This window comes from Cimex lectularius, unplaced genomic scaffold (genome assembly GCF_000648675.2).
Source record: "Cimex lectularius strain Harlan isolate CLEC.00 unplaced genomic scaffold, Clec_2.1 scaffold10, whole genome shotgun sequence".
Taxonomy (NCBI): Eukaryota; Metazoa; Arthropoda; class Insecta; order Hemiptera; family Cimicidae; genus Cimex; species Cimex lectularius.
Genome location: NW_019392665.1, coordinates 2,029,472 through 2,054,481, shown reverse-complemented (window position 1 = coordinate 2,054,481; position 25,010 = coordinate 2,029,472). Strand labels below are relative to the sequence as shown.

Here is a 25,010-nt window from a genome sequence, read left to right as displayed (position 1 = left end):
AGTTATTATTATTATTATAAAAAGTTAAGTAAGTGATATTTGCATTACTATTTTTTTTTTTTTTTTTAACTCACATTTGTGACACTGGTAACTATGTCATTTCCGACGAAACCTTCATTGGCTTTGATGAGGGTGGCTTTGCCCTTAAAGACGTTGTTGGGTTTGTACATAGAGGCGATAAGGAGTTTTTTGAAGAAGACAAACGCAGCCTGAGATATCTGCTCATCGCTGAATTTAGTGTGTCCTTGTAGCCGTGTTGTGACCATTTTAAGCCTGGCTTCTATATTCGGAAGTTTCCTTAAGTCGTTCTGAGTCTGTTCTATATCGGTGGCGGGGTTGAACAATGCGACAAAGTAAGCCAAAGCGTCTGCATCATTTGCATCTTTGTTGCGATTTTCCTTGTACCGCCCTGTGTACGCGGTGACAAATGTTGGCGAACCGTCCAGGAAAACAAGAGTGACTTTTTCTTTGTAAGTCTCGAGGAGAAGAGCCATTTCAAAAGCTACCATAGCTCCGAAAGAATAACCGACCAGCCTGTAAGGACCATTCGGTTGTACTTTTTTGATTTCCTGTAAAAGAAATTTTCCATTTTAATCTACTGAACAAATATGCATTGACATAATTATCTTACTTTAGTGTAGTATTCTGCCATTTGTTGAGTTGTATCCATGGGTACGTCGGCAGTACACTGGAGCCCCCAAATTTCTTCAGGGACTGACATAGCTTGCGCCACTGTTTTGAAAATATCAGAAGTCCCTTCAATCGGGTGGACAAAGAACCAAGGCCCGTTTTTCGAATTGTCTCCGGATTTCAGTTTGACCATGACTTCTTCCGGGAGGAGTTGTTCCGATTCGAAAGAAATGAGTTTTTCGTCGGAGCTGTTCACAGCAGGTGCCGAAGAGCTTTCTCTACCTTCAGCGATTTCTCTCAGTTTGCCGAATGTGAGATTTCTGATCTCAACAGGGCTGAGTATGATATCGAAACCCCTTTCGAGCACCTGCTTTATCTCAGCTCCCATAAGCGAATCCATGCCGATATCTGATAAGGTAGTGGCATCCGCAATTTTCTGTACGTTCTTGATACCGAGAATATTGGAGATCATGTCGAGTACATTAGCAGTGCTGGCTTCTTTTCCTTTACGTCTCCTTTCTGCGACCACCATCGAAGCGACAACAGGATGGGCAGTTTGCAGTAACGAATCCAAAGTGGCAAGACAAGATGTGATCCTCTGTGGAAGTGTGCCTCCCACGACAGTCTCATTGTCTCCTTTCAGCCCGTCTATAACTAAACCTACATCTCCTACAGCTCCCCATTGAACGGCAGTCTAAAAATTAAACCGATTAATTTGAAGAATATAAATAATAATAAATGTAAGCATACCCCAGGGAGGCTTAAAGCCTGTCTAGCCTCACAGATCCTCTCCATGGCAGAATTTGCATAACCGTAGTTTGTCTGGCCGGCATTTCCTCTACCGCAAGATACTGAAGAGTAAACGACAAAATAATCCAATTCTGGGCACAACTCCCTTGAAGCCAAATCGAGATATTTAGTAGTATCTACTTTGACTTTACAGACTGCTACGAAATCATCTTTGGTCAGTTTCTCCATAAAAGAATCCCTTAATACCTTTACAATAAAAAGTAAAGTTAAATCATCAATTAATTGTTTATTTTATTTACATTATTACTTACAGCAGCAAGGTTAAAGATTCCACCGACTGGTGCTAATTTGTTTGCATCTTGCAAAAGTTTCTTTGCCCCTTTCAATGTAGTAGCATCTTCAGTTGAGATTGTGACATTGTAGCCACGTTCTTCCCATCTACGAAGACACATGGCCTGATAACCGGTTGTAACGCCACGCCTGGATACAAGTATCACATGCTTGGCTCCTCTTACTAAAAGCCAGTTGGCCAGTTCGAGTCCAAAACCTCCTAGACCTCCAAGAATGACGTACGACTTATCTGGATTCATATAAGTCTTTGGTAAGGCCGTTACGACCTGCGGTTTGACATTCTTGACAACTTTTTCGCACTCTTCTTTCTTGATTTCCAAAAGAACTTTTCCAATATGCTTTCCACTGGCCATATATCTAAAAGCTTGTTCGACTTGCGTGTGGTGGAAAGTAGTTTTCACAAGAGGTTGAACTACACCAGTTTCAATTCCATTCGACAATAGTTCAACAATTTGTTTCTTCTCATCTGTAGAGCCTTCAATTTCAAAAACTGCATCCAGAAGAATACCGTGCACTTCAATTCCCTTTTTAAGTACTGACATTCCTGCGGAAGAAAAATCAATGCTGTAGCGAGAGAACAGTTTGGAAAATAAATTTTTGAACTTACCGATGGGAGTATTGCTGAACATATCGGCCTTGCCTATTTCCAAAAATCTACCATTTTCACCGAGACACCTGATCGTGGCTTGGAGCAAATCGCCGGCGAGAGAATTGAGAGCGACGTCGACTCCTTCACCTCCCGTCCTTTCTAATACAAGCTGCTCAAATGTTGTATCCCTAGAGTTCCCAATGTTCTCTTCTTTCAGATTGGGGAACACCTTCAGCAGAAATTCCTTCTTCTCCTTCGTGCTCACTGTCGTAAAAACTTCACAGCCCAAGCTGAGGGCTATTCTTATCGCAGCTTGTCCCACACCACCTGTGCCCGCGTGCACCAAAACCTTCTCACCTCTTTTCAATTTCCCTCTGACAATGAGAGAGTAGTAACTCTAAAAAAAAAAAATAATAAATAAATAAATAAAAAAATTGAAGTGAATGATTGCCGTTTATTTTGAACGATTGATGATTAACACAATAAATACCGTAGCGTAAACAGCAGGTACTGTAGCAGCATCCTCCATTGTCCATCTGGCCGGAATAGGCCATTTCATGTTGACATCAGCAAGAACCGACGTTGCCATAGCCTTAGACCGCACCAGTCCCATGATTCTGTTTCCTTTAGAATCCCTCCCAGAGTATTCAAAACCAAGGATACATTCCTGTACGACATTCAGATGGTTAAATTAGGAATAATTAATAAAACAGTTTATTCTGACCTCTTCGGCTTGACGTCCTGGAAGGGCATCCATCGGCAGTTTTCCAGATGCAAGCATGACATCTTTAAAGTTTAACGTAGAATAGTATACAGTGCATAGTTCAAGATCCTTGTTATGTTCTGGCCTGTAAAGATAAAAAATTATTAGCATTGTAAAACTATTTGTGTTCATAAATTTAATACCTGTTGAAACCTAATGGACTTTCGATCCATCGTAAACTAGCGAGATCACCCTTTGTGATCGTGTTGATGTAAGCGTGTTTGACGTCCAATGTGATATCTTTCACATCAACCAACAGATGTCTCATGCTTCCCCATTCACCACCTAAAAAATTAAAGTTTATGGTCACTCATGATAAAACGAGCTCAGTGGCGGCATACCTTTGTAGACGTTGACTAGCAAGTCCTTCTTCAACTGTTCTCGTTGAGACGAAAGGTCCAACTTAGAACTATCCGCAACAAACACACATCTGAAGTTCTCACCACCGGGTTCCTGTTTAAGACAGTTGAAAAACCCAAGAATACCAGATTCTGGCTCTTTGAGTGAAGCCACAAGGTATTTCTCGCCTGTTTTTTCACTATCTTTCATCGCCGTTTTAACTGTTTCGACCCAGTTAAAATTTGAATCAATTTCAATTACTTTAGGATATTTCCAGCCCTCTACCTGTAAAATTTAAATAAAAAATTATTTTATAGAATAAAAACTTTTATTATATAAACTATTACCTTTCGAACAAGCACAAATGAACCTCTGGGCGTTAATGTTTTTGATACGACTTCAACAGAGTTTCCATTTGAAATAAGATCTACTTTCGGATGTTCAAAAGTCAAAATGAAACCACCATTGTTAAGAGAAGCGAGTGCATTTTTAAGAAGCTGTCCGTCCTTAAGAACATTGGAAGTTACCACAAGGTGCAAGTTGTTTCCGACAGCTTCCTTTCCTAGTTCTTTTTTCAAAACTTTTCCGTTTAAGTTGTTCAATAAATCTTTGAAAGTGTCAGAATTTGGACATGAAAAGCCCAAATCGACACTGCACTGTGGTTCCGATTCAAGAACGCTAACAACCATCGGCGCAAGTAGGCTGTCTGCTTGTACAGTTTCCTGGTAAACCTCTACTACGTTCAGTTTCCTCGCACCTCCAGAATTTTCCAAAACTAACTGCAAAGCTGAAGTCACTGCATCTTCGAGTTCGACTTCCTTCAATTGATTGAACGGTACAAAACTGTACTGTTCGGTTTTCGGTGGCGCTTGTACGCCAATCCTTCTTGGAGCCTGACTTGCCATCATGCCTCTAATCTCAACTCCTCCAGATCGTACAACTTTACTATGTTTGTGCATTTCAACCGGAACTTCTGTTTATAGAAAATAAAGTCAATAATCTATTTTGAAACAGGATAAAATATTTTAAATAATTTTTACCATTGGTGTCTTTTACGAGGTTAAGATGTAACGCTGGATCGATGGTAACCCTGAGAATCCTTGTAGGAACGTAAAGCTCTCTGGTGTTCATGCCGACGAGAGAAAACTGAAGCATTGTGTCCATGAAACTAATCCAGTTGTCTTTCCATTCAAGAACGCCATTAGCACCGACATTGTCGCAATGCTTGATACCCTGGAAAAGTCCCTGGTAGCCATATCCTCTGAGACGTAGGTCTCTGTAAACCTCTCCTTTCTCCAGTTGTTTTTTATCGCACTTGACAACGGGAGCACTCAGCTTCAGACCATCCACTTCCAGACCGGAAGATTCCACAATTTTACCGTTAACGACCAAGGCGTCACCCTCTGTCAGTTCAAAGCTTCCACTAACGTCGTTTATGTTTATAAAAAACTTGACAGAAGCTGAACAAATATAATCATTTATTAATTAAGATTAAGGCATTATGTATAAATAACTTACCATCTTTAGGCATGATTGTCGCTCTCAAGATGTTAACATTTTCAAACCTAACAGGGGTACTTTCAACATCTTTATTTTTTAGTTTAGCGAAGGCTCTCCATACAAGTGTCTATAAAATATCAATCATGTAAAAAACAAGAAAAGTTATTAACTATGTATGAATAATTTTTCTTACAAGATATCCAGTCGCAGGGAATAAAACTCTTCCATCTATATTGTGACCAGAGATGTAGGCATCTTTTTCATCTTCTAAACTCACTACGACTTCCATGCCGCCTTTGGAGTCACCCTGAAATTATTTTTAAGTCATAAAAGTTCATTGAAGTGTCAAATAGGTTCTTCACCGCTTTGTAATCTGGAACGAGCCATGTTTGAGAGTGGTCCCATTTGATACGAGGGGAAATCATCGGAGTCGACCTGGCTACAGGGAAGCTTGACGGCTTGTGGAAAAGGCTCAAATCTGGGTTCAAGCCTGAGACAAACATCCTGAAAGAGAAAAACATTAATAACTGTCAAAATAAGTCATCTTTAAAAATTTTAAAAAAATTTAAAACAATACTTACTTTCCAACGTTAGACATGAACCAGGCAAGGTCATCTTCCACACCTCTTTTGACAAGACCTATGTTGATACAACTTTTGGGAATTGTCTTTTTAAGAACTGAGTTGAGAAGGCAGTGAGGTGCAATTTCAATGACAGTCGCATTTTCTGGAATCATCGTAGCCACTTCGTGGAAGAGTACGGGTGATAATAGATTATTGACAAAGTACGCTGGAGAAGCGTGTTGTGCGATCTGAGAGCCCCAGCCAGCTTGAGGGATGGATGAACTGAGCCATTTGTCACTTCTTTTTTTCGGCGATGTAATAGTCTAATTTAAAAAAAATAAAAATAAAATTATAACATATTATAAAAATCAAGAGTTTGGTTATTAAAACTTACACTTTCAAGGTTTTTTCTAAGGATTGGTGCAGCATCTTTGATGTAAGGGGAATGGAAAGCTATTTTTGAGCTTGCAACTTTCTTAGCAAAAATATTGTCAGCTTTAAGAACTTTTACAAATTGTTCTACGTCATCATTCGGTCCAGAAATGGTGACACTGGTTTCACTGTTATGACAGACAGCATTAACCCTAGGAGGGCATCGTTTTTTAGTCTCTTCCCATGTGAGGCCTACAGCGGCCATGCCCCCTTCGATCAGACCAGCGTCCAAGACACTCTTCCCTCTCCAGTAGGCGGAGAGTATTGTCTCTTCGAGCGTCGTGCATCCATCTGCGTATCCACATGCGACCTCTCCGGCTGAATGGCCAATTATTTTATCGGGTTTAATACCAAGGGCGGTCAGAAGATCGACCAGAGCAATCTGCACTGCGGCGATGCCAACAAACGAGTTGACTACGTTACTAAAAGTCTCTTCAGTAGAGTTGGTCAACAGGTCTAGCAGATCGAATCCTTGCTGCTTCAGTATCGATGCACATCGGTGAATTGCAACAGCAAATGGCTCAAAGCACATGAACGCTAGTCCCATTCCAGGCCATTGAGCTCCCATACCAGAAAACACAAACCATATCTCTCTCCTGCCTGGCTCTTCCTATAATACATTACATAAAAATTTTATATTTAAAAACTTGAAAAAGTTGTAACTTTTTTAATAGCCAAAATTATTGTACGTTACACTTACAAATACTTCACGCATATTTTTTCCATCTTTAGTGCCTAGAACAGTGTAGCCTCTGAACGGATGGCCAGGGATGTGTTTCTTATAAGTAGTATGTAAAAGAGTAATCAAATCATCATCTCGTGGTGTCGTTTCCATCTGGGAAAAGGAAAAATGTGAAAAATGTTAAGAAAAGCAATTTTGATTTACAAACTTACATATTCCAAGAAAGAATCGACAGCCTCTTCTGTCCTCCCTGAAAGGCATACGAGCCTTGGGACGTTATCCTTCGCAGGAGGAGTTTTTGGCTTTGTATTAGGCTTAAGAACAGCGTGTGCGTTTGCTCCACCGAAACCGAATGAATTAACGGCAACCAGACCTGGGTTCCAATCGAGATTCTCATTGACTACCTTGATACACAAACAGTTTTATTATGTGAGCTTAGAATATTGCACGGATGTCTTTCTACCTTCAATCTTCCATCGAGTAAACCAGGAATATCTGGGTTTGGATCTTTAAAATGCAAATTTGCAGGTATTTTTCCACTTTCCATTGCAATAACTATTTTGGCTAATGAACAGACTCCAGAGGCTGGTTCAGAGTGTCCCATATTGGATTTAACCGATCCTATGAGTAAAGGTGATTTCCTTCCTTTGCAGAAGAAGTCTGCAATTGAATTTATTTCCTGAGGATCTCCTACCTGAAAAAAACACAAATAAAAAAATAGAATGGTTTTTAAAAAGCCATTTTCTTTGTTTTATATTACTTTCGTTCCAGTCCCATGGGCTTCTACGTAGGTGATATCCAGAGGATCAAGTCCTCCTTCTTTGAATACTTTTTCAACAAGTGTTTTCTGCATTTTTCCACTTGGGAATGTAATGCCTTCCTGCTTGTTTCCGTCTATATTAGTCCCGGTGTTAAGAACGTACGCATATACTCTTCTGGAGTCCTGGGCTCTTTGCAGGAATACACAAGCGACTGCTTCACTACGCACGTATCCACTCCCTGTTGAGTCGAAGGCTTTGCACTTTCCTTCAGCGCTGAGCATGTTAAGTCGTTGAAACTGGACCGAGTTGACCGGCTTGAGAAGAATATTCGCACCGCCTACAATAGCGGCGTTGATCTCTCCTGATTTGATAGCTTGGGTCGCAAGGTGAAACGCGATGAGAGAACTAGAGCAAGCGGTGTCTACAATAAAACTAGGCCCTTTAAAGTCGAAAGTGAACGATATCCTATTTGCCATCATGGACAAAGTTGCACCGGTCATGTTGTAACCGCTTATCTTGTCAACATTACGATTTAAAAGATCGCCAAACTCGGTTGTAGAAACACCGATATACACGCCGGTTTTGGTACCCCTCAATTCCTCAGGGTTCATACCTGCGTCGAGAATCGCTTCGTACGACTTCTCCAAAAGGAGCTTCATCATAGCGTCCATAGCATCCGCCTGTTTTGCGTGTACTCCAAAATAACTACTGTCAAATTTTGATATATCGTTGATCCTACCAACTCTCACCGGGAGTCCGTATAAACCTGGAATCAAATATTCAACTTTATTTTCAAAAACACAAACATTTCAGTTTCTTGCTATTCCATCTTCAGCTGAGGTTTTCTAACTCAGACATTATATTATTTTATATTCACAAAAATACAATATTTTTCATTTCAAAAAACACAGCTAATCAACACCTCTCATATCAAGATAACATTAGAATTTGAAAAAATTAAAATAAACAACTATCTTTAACAATAAAACCAAAATTCAATTGACATACTGAATAATAATCAATAGCAGAATCAGTTCATTTTTAGATTTAGATCCATGAAGGAATGGTTTCTTTGCATTCTTTCACCATCCAAATTTATAGTTTGGTTTCCAGAATTGTAATCAGTGTTATATTGCAGTTGCCAATAAGCCAGCACTTTTATGATAGTTTTAATAAGTAGATTTTTACTGCAGTCTTTTATTTTTCTGGTTATTCTGACTTTTAAATTATAAGAAGCCAGCACCAAAAAGAACATAATTGTAAGAAATTTAGAGTTGAAATTGTGTGCATTGCTATGACAGAAGGCAGCCTTTGTATTGTAGTAGAGTGTCATAAAAATGACAGTTTTTCTTGCTAATTTAAAAATAATTTTCTTTTGACACAATTTGTTGTTAATATTCAAAGTATGCCATCTTGAGGCCAGCTCAATTCCACCAAATTCTTATTATAATATTAATAATAATTATTCTAATTATAATTTTTCCTTTTGTGTAATGAGAAGTGTGTGGTCGAGCATTATCTTGTTGGAAAAAAAATTCTATTTACTAATCCAGGGTAACACTGGTCAAAACATCATATATTTTTTGTAACTGCTTCAAAGTTTTGAATCAATGGTTCGATCTTCTGTAATGAACCCGTAATGAATTATGACTTTGTAATTCCAAAATACAGAGAGCATGGCTCTTTGTTGTTTTGCTCTTGTTTAGCGACTGGTAGAGCAGGCTGATTGCGGTCTAGCCATTGTTTCTTGATCTTGGGGTTTCTCCAATTTCATTCCAACTAACTATTATTTTGATGAATCGAAGGTTATTTGGGTTTTTTAAAAAGCTGACATTCCTACTTGGCATCATGCCTGCTCAATAGTCAACTCATGAGGAACCAATTTTAATGAGCGATTCATTTTCCTCAAGTCCACGATTTATGATAAATTGGGAAACTCTAAGCTCTCTTGCTTCTTTTGTTGGGTCTGCATCAACAGAGTCCAACATAGCTTGCTCATCGAATGATGATTTTCATCCAAAACCCTTTCCGCTTGAGGCTGGTGTCATTCTCTTCTTCAAATTGCCACACCAAATGGATTGTTTGTACATTGTAAAACTTACAATTCCTATAATGGCATAATATTACAAAACTTTCCAATTTCCAATCACGTTGTTTAACCAAACTCTAAGACAAAACTGAATGCATGATGAAATAATTTTTTTACACATTCATGTGTTATAGAACACAGATTAAAGTGGTATAAAATCTAATTGGTTTGGAAATCAAATAAAACCTATATGGGAAGACGATTTCCAAGAAAATGAAATTGGTCTTTTTTTATGATCCACCCTATTATTTATTTTGTATTTATTATAATAAATATATTATATATTGTGCCTCATCATCTTGCCTCCTCCCTCATATAACATTAATATATATAACTCAAAATTAGAGGGCTGCTTCGTAATAAATGTGTCTACACAAAATATTAGTTAATTTGTATAATTATAAATTAAGGTGGTATTAGACTTCTTCCTTAGCATAAGAAAAATTGTGTTGTTTTTTTCAGTATATTCTATAAGATGCTTTTTTTATGTTATTTAACTCTTTCCCAAGAAAGGATTTAGTTATTTTAGTAAGCTTTATTCTTTTGCTAAAATACATCAAAAAAGAGTTATTATATGCAAGTAAATGGAGTAGCGTTAGCCATTTTCTGAAGAACTTGTTAATTTCTTTGATTCGTTCTGTTAAAAAGATTGTTAACCTATATGCCTGTTGTATACATTGTATATGTACATCTAGATATTTTGTCTTAAGTTTTATTATACAAGTCAATTCTTATTGTATTATTTTCTGCTGACTGCACACCCAGATAAATATGTATATAGGAAAATTTTTGTTTTTATCTTACCATCTGGCCACCTTTTGACGTCTGTCTCTACCATGTCGACATGTTCGAAAAGATTGTTCTTGAATTCTTCCATGTTGTCCGACCTCGGGAAGGCACCGGAGACGCCGCAGAGGGCCACCTCCTGCATCTCCCTGAAGCCGTTGAGTTCGGGCCCGTGGGCATCTGAAGTAGTCCTGGCCGGCATCGTTCTGCAAATGAACGAATAAAGAAGCAATTTAAAATCTGATGATTTTGTGGGTCAAAAGAGGAGGATAACCCAGGGTCAAGGTGCATTCATTCGTCTTTCGATTCTGATAAATATTACATTATGGCGTCTTTTTTTTTTTTTCTTCTTCTTTGCCATTATCTACCTAATCTTTAAATGTAATCTGATGGCCAATGTCTCAAGAGGTCATGAACCATTACCTCTGTGTAAAAAGGACCAAGAAAAAAATCTCCAAATTCATGCTAAAAATCAAAATAATTCGAAAAATGAAACCCTGAGGGGTTGATACCTAAAGAAATTTAAAACAAACTAGCCACCAGGAAAATTAAAATAAACAATTCTACCTAACTAAAATAATAAATTTGTGAAATGAACAAAGCCATTTAGAAAGTCCTGTATTAAAATGAACTTACTTCCAGGTGATATTTGTGAGAACTATGACACAGTCTGCAATGGCAGTGTTAAAAAAGTAGCCAGTCTTTATTCAAATTGGTTGAAGATAAGCCACTTAAAAGATCATCCTGACAACGCGTGTAACACTTTCACTCATGACCTGACATAATCATAATCAAACAAAATCCAACTCTTCAATACGTTATCTAGTTCAAAATTTATTTAAAAAAAAAAAAAAAGCACCAACTCACAGAGATAATCGAAGAACCACATAATAATATAAATTCAAATTAAAACAAATCAATTTCTATTTATATTTGGGATAAAACATGTACAAGTAAAATCCGAGATAGTTCATGATCAAAAACTTGAAAACTAACTAATCGCAGTACAATTCAGAAAAAATATTGACTATCTTTCAATAAAAAAGTATTGTTAGCACTTTTTTTAAAAGATAGTTCTGTTCACAGAAGTTTGTGGGAACTTCTGGGTGGAAAACTATCTTTTCCACAAAGTGAATTGCCATAGTCACCAAACATCAAATCATTTGTAATCTGTAAAAAACATCCAGGAGGGCGATTCTTTATCTATGTCGTCATGTCAATCATAAAAATTTCCACCTTGAATAAATTCAAATATCTTTTTCCAAGAGTAGAACCTTTTCAAACATATATAGAATGTGTAAGTAAGATGCATTAAACTAGGATAAATCCGAAAATTTAATCAACAATGTGGAGAAAAGTGGTGTCAATAAAGAAAATTACAAAACCAAGTGTGTAAGTAAAATTGGATTAAAGATTTTTTAATTAAAACGAAAATAATAAATAATCAGGTAAAATTTCAAAATTTAGCAACTACATTAAAGAGATTACATAACCACAGAGAAAACTGCGAGATTTTTACAGTAAAATTTTGAAAAGTTTTCTTCAGTTGGGGAAACAATTAAAATTTCGAAAATATATTTACAAGGTAAGGGAAGTTTAAAGGGTAAATCTAACATAAAAATAACTTTCAGAATAAAGCCTCGCCATAATATTTGTACCTTTGAACTTCATTGGAACAACAAAGATAAATAATCATTGAGTAAAATTTCAACAATTTTCAAAGCTGTTATTCTAAAATTTAAAAATTCACTGGTACAATTTATAATTTTTTCCAACTATGTACATTCACCAGATGAAAATTTAGATATAACCGTTTTTTATCCAGCATAGATAAAATTTTGATATTTTGGAACAGTGCAATTGAAATGTAAATCTTAGTACAAACCTTTACAAAAATAGAAGGAATATAAGTAGAATTAGTTATTTATTCAAAAAGCAAGATTAAAGAATTATATGGATCGGCTGGCATTTCTTGTAAAAAAAAAATGGAAAGTAAATTTCTTCAATAGTACTTATACAAAATTAACTCTTTCTTTCTTGGGTTATATTTAGAAATTAGTCCCTCCCCCCCGAATTTTAACTTAAATTAGGAAATTTTGCTTTTCAAGGAGCTGAACAATTTTTTTTTTTAAACGTATTTTTTCAAAAACAACTACTACACAATTTTGAATCAAAATGATATCCTAAGATCCTAAGATTTTAAATGTCTTTTTTCAAAAACAACTACTACACAATTTCGAATCAAAATAATATCCTAAGATTCACAGGCTGTATAGAAAAAGGTGCTATTCAAAAACGTTGTAACAAAAAGTCTAAACTGACAAATTGCACCCTTATTTAACACAAATCCTAGAAATTTAATAGAAAATCCTGGATACAAAGATAGATATAACCGTTTTTCATCCAGCATAGATCTGTTGATAAAATTTTTGATATTTTGCTACTGTGGTGGTTCCATTGAAATTTAAATGTTAGTACAAACCTCTAAAAATATAGAAGGAATATAAGTAGAATTTGTCGTTTATTCGAAAGATAAAATTCACAATAAAGAATTATATGGATCGGCTGCCATTTTGTAAAAAAAAAATGGAAAGTAAATTTCTTCAATAGTACTTATACCAAATTGACTCTATTTCTTTCTTGGAAAATTTTGATAACCCCCCCCCCGAATTTTAACTTAAATTAATAAATTTTGCTATTCAAGAAGATGAAAAAAATTTTATTTTTAATGTCTTTTTTCAAAAACAACTACTACACAATTTCGAATCAAAATAATATCCTAAGATTCACAGGCTGTATTGAAAAAGGTGTTATTGAAATACGTTGTAACAAAAAGTCCAAAATGAGAAATTACACTCTTATTTAACACAAACCCTAGAAATTTAATAGAAAATTCTGAACAATTTACAGTTATTTATTATAGTACTAATAAAGAAAACAAATTTTCACCATTGGGACAAATGGTGTTTGCATTATCATTTTTTTAAAGACAATTTTATTATTTTTTACAGATGTATTCATTAATTTGTGTAAATGAACAATGGCATGAAATATTGACCAGTCTGTTCAGACAAAGTCCGTTTAAAATGACCAGAGATCACATTTTTGGCTTATGTCGCTCTTAAACCCAAGGGTTAAACTTTATCTGCCCGGGTTCGAATCCAGCGGCCAGACATACTAACAAATGGGCTTTCTTTTTTTTATTTAAACACTGGCACCCTGAGGGTTGATATGGCGCCTGATGTTGCGAACTCTCGTAAAAAAAAACCTTATCTGATTGATTCATTTGCATTTAAGAATTGTGATAAAAGTCTATCTTCGGGGCCAAGGCTGGAGAATGTTCCATTGGCTTGAGGGGGGGGGGATTCGCAAAAAAATCCAATTTTTGATCATTCACTGCTAATTAAATACCGGTATTTATCTTTTGTCCAGCTTTTCTTCCTTTCAATTCTTCACGATTTGAAAAAAAAAACAGTTAACGATTAAACACTCCTGTGCTTAAGGTTTCTCAGGCAGGTGCGCAAAGTCTTCTCGTGGCCGGTGGACCAAAACGGAGAAAAAGAAACGACCAATTTTCTGACCGACCGTTCAGCATGAAGCCACGTTTTTTTACAAATATTAAAACAAACAGACAAATAAAACAACGACCGAAAAATCAATGTTCGGCTTTAAATTATAATTATATATTAGGAAAACTATAAGGGAAGAGGTCAATTAGAAAGAAAAGACATCCATCGTGAAGCCTTCGAGCAACCACGTTTCAAGCATCGAGCAACCACGTTTCAAGCATCAAGCAGAACGAGATTAAATATTGAAATCGCAAGGTACTTAGGCATCAGATTGAACACTTATGCATCTATAACCAACGAGGGCTTCAAAATTATTAATTAAAGTTTCTAAGTCCTGATGAAGTCAAAGTTCAAAGTCCCCTATATATGGGGGTATATATACCCTCCATTTTCTTTATAACTGGTTTCATCCCTGATTTTTTTCTCAACTTAGAATATTTATTGTATAGGGTAGAAAATAAGCTTTATTGAGAATATACGAATAGATATTTTAATGAAACTATAGGAAAAAGGAAGCTTTGTCGAATTATTTTTTTACACATTTGCACAAAATAACGAACTTACCTGTCCATATTTAAAAAGCTCTAATTTCGAATCGGACGATCCAAATCCACTGCAAATTCGGCACTGTGGGGGGGGGGGGTCGATGGATAAATAATAAAACGTGTAATAAAAAAAACGAGCTGGGTCGTAAACCCGAAGACAGTCTGAGCCCGATTGCGAATTTTCCGCTGTGGCCGACCGGTCTTCATTCGGTTTTGTGATAACCCCTGGCGCAAGGACGACGCTGGAGGGGGGCAGTTCATGATCATCCCTGATGGTCGTGAAAACGACCCGAGTGACATGACAACCAGTTGAATACGTAAGGGGGAAAAAACCTACATCTCCCCTCGGGTGTCAACAATGCTGGGAAGAATTTGATTAGCTAATCGCTAAAAAACAACGAGCCGAAACGGACCCATTATCAACAGCTAATACATCCAGCCGTAGAACGCACGTCTTTGATGCACTCCTTACTCCACAGGGCTTCCCAAACTCCTACCCTGACTAGGGGGTCCGCGAACGTCAAGAAATATAAATAACTACTTAAAGAAACGTAGAATGAATAAATAAAATTAAAAACTAATAGCCAAGAAGAGTGAAAACCAAAAGTTTTTTTAATTTTGCAGCATCAATCATCGTCTACGGACATGCTTTACCTATGAAATGAATGCCAGCCTCTTTTAAGAAAGTATTGGATGAATCTGTTTAAATTATTAATCATATCATGCCAGTGGAATTGGAAAAAAATGCTTAGGTACCACAACAGCTACTTAAATTCGGTATGTATGGAGGCTGACGAGGGTAGCTCATTGTGTGATTTGTACGAAAGTCTTTCCGGTTCAATAATTTCAGCTAAATTCGTCGTCATTTTGAGAGTGGAAAACACCCAGAGCTCCGGGAAAAGCAGATTTTTTTCATGAGAAAGCGCACTGAACTGGCTAATTCTCAAACTTTCATTAAAACTCATCCAAAAGCTGTCAATGAAAACTCACTGAACGAACGCGCCTTAATTGATTTTCTTCTTGTTCGTCTTCCAGCTACAAATTACCTATAAGAATCCGGATTTTCTGTCTATACAGCCACCATAACTAAACACCGAAGCTGTCCAAATGCTGAATCAGTCATCAGTCTCCAGCTAACAACGATTAAAGCCAACATAACCAAGTTTTGCAGGCTAAAACAACCTCACTCTTCCCATTAATTCATTAATAATTAATTATTAATTCCCTTCTGTCCAATATGATTTTTGTGTTCCGCATGTCAATCTAATGTTTGTTTTCATTTTCCATCACCTAATGAGGAATCGACTGGCTAATTTAGAAAACTTTACTACATATACTTTAAGTATCTTAACTTTAAATACTCCCTGGGTATGTATATATATGCCCTGGATTATGATCTGTTAAAGGTGTCCGCTGGATAAAAAGTTAGGAAAGCCCTGCTCTATAGTTACAAGTTCTCTTTATTACATTGCGTTCCGGTGTAGGGTCTTAAAATATCTTGGCTTACTGGAACCCTAATAAACCCCCCCCCCCATTGAAACTGTCGTAAGTCATATTTCTTCGGGATCTGTAAGTACCAGTTATGAGTCAAAATAGAGTACCCAGAATTTTGACTACCCCGAGTAATAAATAATGCGACTGTTTTCAGAAATAGTCTATAGTTTATCTTACAGACTTATACGAGAATTCCTTAAAAGACCTAAATTAAAAGAATTTAATTATAGTAGTTGCAATATTATTCATCGTTTTAGAATCTTTATTGCGCTCGTGCCCAGCTATTGAACAGGGCTCCTTTTGAGATATATAGTCTTCCTTTTTTAAAAAGATAGTTCCTACTCACATCAAGTTGTTTTCAATGATCCGGATTTCGAGCTTTTAACTCATCATCAGGTTATAGAACTCCTTCAACTTACTACTTACATCAGCTTACTCTGAGTAGGAATTATCTTTTCAAAAAGGATTGAACACCGCAGTTCAGGCCCTTAGCGTAATAAATATTTCTTAAAATTTGTTATTTCCAAGCAGATACGCCAGATTGACCTTAATACGTTTTGCTCTCTATGCCGTTTAGCCGAAAAGGAGGACCTTTCATATCATTTGATTTAATTTAATTTCATCATCGTTTATTTAATTTAATGAGGTTTATAAACCTTCAGACCGGCAAGCCTCGTGAACCTACTGAATGGATCTTCAAGCAAACGTTTGACGGTGGATACCACTTTATATCAAAAGCTATGGGAATTAGTTTGCATGAGTAAAACTTGACTATATAAATGGAAATTGTACTATGACAATTTTGTTATTTTAACTTTTTATTTATTTTATTTATGTATTATATCATTTTATTTAACCTTATACCATCCCCGAGGAATATAGAGTACTCGGGGGTGAGCGTGTGACGTCTGGAGAGTAAAAGTAATTTATTAGCGTGAAAGGAAGGGGTTGCTTATAACCCCGCCCCGAGGAATGTCGAGTACTCGGGGGGGGGGGGGATGTGACCACTATGTTTGTGGTGATGTATATATATGTATTGTATGTTTTGTTTCGATTCTGTATTTGACAACCTGTTGGTACAAACGAGACTAGTATTCTAGGATATCAACGTAATATATATTTGAAAAAAAAAGTCACTAACCAGATCCAGTCGTTTAAATGGCTGCAGTTTAAAACAAAATACGCACGAAAGAAGAGAAAAAGAAGGAAAACACGCAGAGGGCCGGCGATGACCTCAGCTGTTTGTCGGCCCATAAACTTCCCACTTTATTATTATTATTTAATCTTATACAGTTGATTTTTTTATGTGGTTGCCTGTATTATAAGTTTTTGATAATTGTTAGTTGTCCTGATAATTTGTTATTGTATTTGAACTTTTATTCATGCAGTGAATGAATTAGAATGTCAGGCTTCCTGAACGTGTGGATTCATATATTTTTAACGAGGGTACTCAATAGCAGAGGTCATATCAACCCTCGGGGTGGCGATGTTTTTGAAAAATAAACCTTTACGTTACACTGATGAGTGCCGTGTCAACGCCTGAACATTCATAATGTTAAGCAGGTAATAAATAAAAATAGTTATAAGATCTTTGATCAGCACTATGCCAGCAAATTTTTCACAACCGCTGCTTTTCAACGACCCAAGACAAAACTGTGCACTGTAGCCCTTTTAACACCCGTCTGACAATTTTTCTTACTCGTATCTCTTTTAAACAAAGAAGAAGCTGAGTTTCTTCCTCATAAAAGCTAGTCACCGTTAAATAATTTGCTTGGGTGTTTCTAGTCTGGCCTGTGGTAATCGAACGAGCAGCCAGCCAACGGGATTAAAGCAGTGATTCTTTTTTTTCTTTCTTTCTCTCTTCTCTTCTCCCTTAGGAGGCAATTTCGTCGGAATTTGCAGGAGAACCGTGCTGCTTCAATCTCGTACACCTACTTTCTATTCTCAGGTGGAGCTGTAAAACAGTTAGACCATTTAAGTAGTACAACACGCCAGAATGTATATGTTATACGTCAATTCGCAATTTTTTGTACAATTATTGAAATTTATTTATTCTTAAAAACCAATTTTTTTTTTATTCGTCCGGTTAGAGGAGATTCTAGACTACTGGTGTGAAAATCTGAAAGCTGAATACAATCGATCTCTACCAAAGAAATGGGAAAGCGTCTCTAATACGACGGGAAAAACTATTTTCACCACTTTTGCCTCCGAGTTTCTTTCTGTCTCGGACTCGGACTCTTTGCCTTTTGAAGTTTATAATTATCACAAATGGTTGATTTGTAGGATCCATAAAGTTGAGCTGGACGCGATAAACAAAAAAAGAACTATTTGACTACATTCCTCATCATCAAATACTTCCAAGATGTTTCTTTTGGAGACCAAACAATAAATAACCGCCAGTTTTCAAATATCTGATAAAATACATCCATTATGACCATTAAATCTATTATGTTTAGTGGTCTGATTGACCAAATTACTTATTTCAATTCTTTGTATGTAAGGTCTTGGTTGAAATGAAAAAGCTACTGTCCCGAGCGGGATTCGAACCCACGACCTTCGGCTCGATACGCCACTGCTATAACCATTAGAGCTATCGCGAACTGAGTTCGAATCCCTCTCGTGACGCTAACTTTTTCATTTTCAACCAAGGCGTTACATACAAAGAATAATTAATTGAAAGACCTATTTTAAATATTGGTTTGTGGAACTGAAAAGAATTATCCGGGTATAATAATTGCAAAAGACTACGAATAAAATTTAAAAAAAAAAGTTTAAAAATATTACTTATTCTTAATAAGAAACACTTAATTATTTAATTTATAATGCATAGGTACATAGAATATGTCTAAAATTTTATACTGTTATTTTACTTTGTTTTCGATTACGATTTTTTTATTGGTCCGTCCTCGTTGCCCTTTATAATTTTGTTGATCTCACGTTTAAAATAATTTAAAAAAATGTAGCCTTTAATTATTGGAGCTGTTTAATTTTCTTTGTTTCTAAAAGGATAGATGAATGTCGGTTGTCATCGCTCTCGTTTCCCGTCGTCAATCTGCGAAGAGGTCGATGGCCCGTCCTTTCTATGGAGACCTTCTAATTCGGTTTCTCCTATTTTTTTTCCTTTTCGTAACCCTTTTCTTTCGCGTCAAAGCCGGCCGAATATCATGTTAACATTGATGAAATCAAGACGAACTTTGGCTATGTGGAGCAAAGGGTTTCATCAACTTCCGATGCCGTAGGTCAAGAAATCCTCCCTCAGCGCGTTTTTGCACGATATACATCATATACCGCATGATAGACGTCGGTTAATGTAGATGTTTTCATTATTTCGACGATACAAAGTGAAAAATATATTTTTTCCTACTTCACGATATCGCGAACGGTATGGTATGCTCGCCGACTTTTAACCCGGTGGACAATTAATTCGGATTGTTCGACTCATTTCAATTTGTTTTTGTTCCGTTGTTTGCACGACACGTTTTCTTGATCAGACAACAGCAATGCCGACCAAAGGAAAAAATTATCTTGAGTAAACAATGGCCCGGTGGTACGTTCATAGAAAAAACAGCTTGGCTTTTGTAACAATAACTTTTTCCCATAAACAACAATATTTCTGCATCATTTATGCCATAAATTCATTTTAAATTATAATTTAATTTGAGTTAATTATAAATAATTGGTCAAGCGGACCACGAAAAATAGTGAAGTTAATTATAAGTATAATTTAAATAAATGAATTTCTCTCTTTTTTCACACTCTCTCTCTCTCTCTCTCTCTCTCTCTCTCTCTCTCTCTCACTCACTCACTCTTTCTCACACACACAAACTCTCTCTCTCTCTTACTCACTCTTTTTCACACACACACACACACTCTCTCTCTCTCTCACTCATAAATTCTCTTTCTCAGACTCACTCACTCTCTTACTTATTATCTCTCTCTCTCTCTCACTCTCTCTCTCTCTCTCTCTCTCTCTCTCTCTCTCTCTCTCTCCCATCCACTTACTCACTCATTCTCTTTCTCACACTCACTCTATCTCTCTCTCACTCACTCACAAACTCGCTGTCTCTCTCACTCACTCACAAACTCTCTGTCTCTCTCACTCGTTCTCTTTCTCAGACTCACTCTCCTACTCATTCTCTCTCCCTCTCTCCCATTCACTTGCTCACTCATTTTCTTTCTCACACTCNCACACACTCTCACTCATTCTTTTTCTCAGACTCAAACTCTCTCACTCATAGTCCCTCAATTCCTCACACTCACACACACTCACTCACATCACTCACACTCACATTCACTCACACTCTATCTCGCTCCCTCTCTCTCATTTACTCACTCATACTCTCTCTCTCTCTTTCTAATCCACTTACTCATTCATTCTCTTTCACTCACTCATTCTCTTTCTCAGACAGACTTACTCTCTCTCTCTCACTCACTCTCTTACTCACTCTCTCTATCTCTCCCTCTTTCTAATCCACTTACTCATTCATTCTCTTTCACTCACTCATTCTCTTTCTCAGACAGACTTACTCTCTCTCTCTCTCTCTCTCTCTCTCTCTCTCTCTCTCTCTCTCTCTTTCTCTCTCTCTCTCACTCATTCTCTTTCTCAGAATCACTCACTCTCTTTCTCATTCTCATTCTCTCTCTCCCTCTCATTCACTCACTTTATTTATTCACTCAATTTATCTAATCTATCTTTTTTTAATTCGGGGGTGAAGGATGCCTCGATAGTTTTAAAATAGACAACTACATTAATATATTTAGTGTATATAATAATATAGTTGTAATAATTGACTTTGGCGGTCAACAATTTTGTTTTGAATTTATAAATATGTATAATAATTTTTACTTGCGATATGTATATTCAATTTACTATTCGGAAATTTTCAGAAACTAGAGAATATCTCTCTACAGAACGTGACAAATTTTTCATTTGTAAAAATAATAATAAGTGGTAAATTGAATGTATGTAGGATAGAAAATTTGAAAGCAAAATTATCGACAGTTTTACGACTATTTTAAAAATTTACATTATTTGAAACTTCTCGAGGAAATAATATTACAATTGGAAAATAATTTAATTTTATAGATTTAATTTAACAATTAAGATAATTTTTCATCATCGATTCATTGATATAGAATGGTCAAAAAATGGGTCATTTTTTCGTTTGCGTGATTTCAGTTGACTTTCCAAATTTTCCCCTCATGGAAATATCAGATCTGCCCTACTTAAGATACTCGATCCGGAGATTTTTTTTAGACAAACACATATTCATCAGTACGATTCCGTTTCCTGATAACGACTAATGCCTGATCAGAGAAAAAACATGAATTATCAAGATCTTTTTTATTGATTACCCAAGAATTCGCAAGGGTAAAAAAAATCACCGTGAATATTCCAGTATGAGGAGAATCGCATAGTACCATAGCCATGTCCGAGGGGGTCTTGAAATGTGGGAATTCGCTGTTTCACTTCTGTTAAGGATATTCTAGCATCTCATCTAGTCACCGAATCCAACTGATCACCTCACCGGAATAAATATTAAAAACAGCTTATGATTGAATATTTATGATATTAGCAACTGAAAATATTTGATGTCTGCCCCTTTCCCAAGCAGTGCAGTAATGATGATGAAAACAAATCATTTACTTGCAGATCGAATAAAATTGACTGTTTTGTCAAACGTTTATCACTTTTGCTCGTGTTTGTACGCGTGATGGGCTTACACACCAGAACGGACAATCAGGACGTCCACCCATTTAATCCAGTTTCAAGAGGACTTCCTATCTCCGAAAATCTCACCGCGGTACAAAGTCTCAGAGAAACACAGCGATTAAAAGATAAAATGCCAGAACAGTGACCTCAAGGCCATCATTCTAAATGGTCCCATACGGTTATCGCCTTATCGAATTGCATGACCTTTTTTATTCTGCTAATTCCTCGTCCGAGATAACCTCACGTGATGTCTTTTTTCTGGCTGATGCCCCCCAACCAAGAAGAACCGTTTTCCGTCCTTTGGTCGGCCTTTTCGCGCTTCTGTAGCATTCTCAGAGGAAGAAAGCATGCGTCGAACATCGCCTAGTGACAGCAACCTCTACTCCCATTTCTATTTTTTCTATAGATATATTTAACACTTAAAAATTAAATTTTCAAATTGAAATCTGCCAAAAACGTTCATGATCAACTTGCCAGATGCGTGTCGGTCCTGAGCTAAGGAAAACATTTCATTAAAGGAGCAAATCTGTACTAGATGTTGGTGAGTACAGCTCCTTTTTGTAAAAGTTCATCATGAGCATGTACCTACCTACTTATTCGAATATTCATCATGGATGAAAACATACTGCTTGAATGTGCATCCTTGACGATACTTATTGTTAGAATGTCCATCACGATGGAAGGGTTATTGTTACAACGTTCATCCCGGATTGCTCTATTCCCGAAGATTCTGGCGAGAAGAGGATCTGCCCAGATACTTGGGATAACGCCATCAGGCTCCTCTCAGAACCTATCCACAAAAACAAACGGACCAACACCAGAGGTGCCAGACTAAGTCAATTCATGATTAAAGAACCTTCACCAAAACTAGCAAATATGGGTAAAACCTAAAAGAATGATAGTATTACATACCAGTCACTAGAATCCGAGAAAACACCTACACAACATAGATTCAATAATGACCCCATTTGTAGGTTATACATCCGTGTCTCCCGGCTTGTGTACAGGAAGAACACTGCTTTGTTTCAACAGACTGGGAAAAACTCCAGTATTTAGTGAGATATTGAATACATGAAGCAGGAGAGATCTAATGTAAGAAGCACATTTCGCATGGACAAGTCCAGGTATCATCATCACAAGAGGAAGCTTTACTTCTTGGAGTTAGATGTAGATGTTGATGTAATAGTCGGTGTGTAATGTACTGCGCCCTTTAAGAGCTATTGTATCCCCCCATTCTCTGCCTAAAGCATACCGGTGAGTCCTATTTCATCAGGGCACTTCATTAGTAAGCCCGGTTTCAATGGTTGATTCTCTTCTAAGGTCACATTGTACTTTCCAAAGCACTTCCTCCTGCGGGCAAGTGTAGCACCACTCTTTGTTAGTAGGCGTGTTGGTGTCTCCTCTGCCTCTTCTTATGTGCCGTCTTGGATTATTCCATTATTTAAGTGTCCATTTAGCTTGCAGTGTCCTGTTAGGAATCCTATTAGGATTCGCAGTTTATTCCTGCTTCCTTTGACACATTCTGTAATTTCTTTTCTTCCGAAATTTGTTAGAAGGTTCTTGGATGTGTCCAATGAGTGAATTCCATTGTTTCTTCATTTTCTTTTTGTCCTTCTGTCTGAGATACTCATTGATAGTATGTGTTCCTATGCCATATAAGGGTTCGGGTCCTATCAGCGGTGTAGCAGCTCCTTTTCGTGCAAGGGTGTATGCTTTCTCGTTGCCTTCTACTCCCATGTGACCTGGGACCCAGCAGAGGCTGACTTTGTTCTGCGCACCTAATATTTGGTTTTGCAGTTCAATACCATCTTTGAACTTTGATTTGAGCTTAGTGCTTTGATGGCTGCTTGGCTATCTGACATGATAGCTATGTTCTTGTTTTTGTACCCTTTAGTCAAGTTGAGTTGAGTACATCTCTCGATGGCGTGAATCTCAGCTTCTGTAGTTGACAAAAGCTATTTTAGGCTATTGACCTAGTACGTATAAAATCAGAGAGCCAGTAACCAGATTTAATACCTGTTGAAAAACTAAAGGACAATTTACGATGATCTAGAAAAAAAATGCAGTTTTAGTTTGGAGGGAATAATTCATTAACATTAGGGCAAGAATGAAAATTGTCGACTTTGTTTTTAAGACGTATGTTTAAGACATTAAGACGTAAGAGTTTTCTATGTTGTACCAAAGTGAAGCGGTAAATTACGATCGAGCAGTTTATGAAAAGTCATTTTCTGTGAATTGCGGACTAGATTTCTCGCTATATTCCTTAAAATTTTAAAACTATAGGTCCAAAGGTCTCTGATGAATCAGCTGGTGTGAGAAAACCAAGGGTGAGAAATTTTAATCTTTTTTTAAATTAAATCTCTTTTATCCTTTTAATTTAGGCCGATAAACTGCAATCAAAATGAATAGAAGACAGGATAGTGAAGTTTATGCAATGATATTAATAGCGATGTAGTCGTCTGAGTTGAGGTATAGCTAAATTGAACGATGTCATCTGATTTTTGGCCTGGCTGATTTGATTAAGAGAAAAGTACACAAGAATAAAAGTAAATCAAAACAAAATACTTCAAGGGAAAAGCAGAATTGAAAGTGTTTATTAATGTTATCACCACCTTAATAACTTGTGACGGATATTGTTAACAACACAACACCGGTGATGACCTTTGGAACTCCAGGACTGAGGCCGGTTCGCTTATAAAACAACACAAAATACAGCGAAATTTGGTCATAAAGTTAAACATTGATTGACCAAATTTCATGGCTAAACGCGCGCCAAAACATGTTCAATAATGATCACGTTTGACTGTGCTATGAAGAGGAGGAGTATCTAGGGTACCAAGGAGAACCGGGAAAACGAATCACACGAATAACAGTCAATGGCCTACTTTTTAAGAGAAAAATCGAGTCAATTGAACTGCACTTAGGATCAAAGAAAAAGTACAATAAGCCAGTCTGCAGTGCTTGGGGCATACAAAACCGCTTCCTAGCATTTTCCCTTATCATCAACATCACCATCATCCCCGATGGTTTGTTCTACATAGCGCATTCCGGTGCACAGTTGTATATTTTAGAAAATACTAAAAAAATTATCAAACCGCATTATAAAAACAACATTGAGGGCATATTAATCCATTTATGTTGTTATGTGTTATTTATGTCTAATGTGTTATTTATATTATGTGTTATTTATGTCTAATTGACCATGTTAATTATTTCAATTGATGTAGGGTCCTAATCTCCGTAGAGGTCATTAGACAGTCTAACGACCTCTACGAAGATTGGAATCCTACATAGATTATCTGCAGGTCGATTAACGAACGCCATATTTCAATTGATTATTCGTTTTATGAAAGATCTTGGTCGAGATGAAAAAGTTAGTGTCACGAGCGGGATTCGAACCAAGACCTTCGGCTCAATAGCTGGGTTTGAATCCCGCTCATGACACTAACTTTTT

The 25,010-nt window shown here is 36.8% G+C and overlaps 1 protein-coding gene across 3 annotated transcripts in view; it reads right to left on the bottom strand.

Moving 5' to 3' along the window:
* LOC106667274 (fatty acid synthase-like) overlaps positions 1-25,010 on the bottom strand; it is a 37,494-nt gene that overhangs the window by 279 nt on the left and 12,205 nt on the right. The window contains exons 1-22 of one of the 3 annotated variants that reach the window (XM_014395122.2): positions 14,369-14,522; positions 10,254-10,441; positions 7,360-8,126; positions 7,063-7,293; positions 6,812-7,003; positions 6,618-6,752; positions 5,880-6,527; positions 5,504-5,808; positions 5,285-5,426; positions 5,116-5,229; positions 4,941-5,049; positions 4,463-4,882; positions 3,770-4,395; positions 3,425-3,707; positions 3,227-3,368; positions 3,045-3,168; positions 2,811-2,987; positions 2,339-2,717; positions 1,692-2,275; positions 1,381-1,626; positions 632-1,324; positions 75-569 (exon numbers count right to left, since the gene is read on the bottom strand). In XM_014395122.2, coding sequence (XP_014250608.1) covers positions 75-569; positions 632-1,324; positions 1,381-1,626; positions 1,692-2,275; positions 2,339-2,717; positions 2,811-2,987; positions 3,045-3,168; positions 3,227-3,368; positions 3,425-3,707; positions 3,770-4,395; positions 4,463-4,882; positions 4,941-5,049; positions 5,116-5,229; positions 5,285-5,426; positions 5,504-5,808; positions 5,880-6,527; positions 6,618-6,752; positions 6,812-7,003; positions 7,063-7,293; positions 7,360-8,126; positions 10,254-10,441; positions 14,369-14,376 — 7,008 coding nt within the window. In that variant the 5' untranslated portion in view covers positions 14,377-14,522. Of the gene's footprint in view, positions 1-74; positions 570-631; positions 1,325-1,380; positions 1,627-1,691; positions 2,276-2,338; positions 2,718-2,810; positions 2,988-3,044; positions 3,169-3,226; positions 3,369-3,424; positions 3,708-3,769; positions 4,396-4,462; positions 4,883-4,940; positions 5,050-5,115; positions 5,230-5,284; positions 5,427-5,503; positions 5,809-5,879; positions 6,528-6,617; positions 6,753-6,811; positions 7,004-7,062; positions 7,294-7,359; positions 8,127-10,253; positions 10,442-10,871; positions 10,891-14,368; positions 14,523-25,010 lie in introns of those variants that run through there. The other 2 variants (XM_024225013.1, XM_014395123.2) reach the window with 2 other exon arrangements.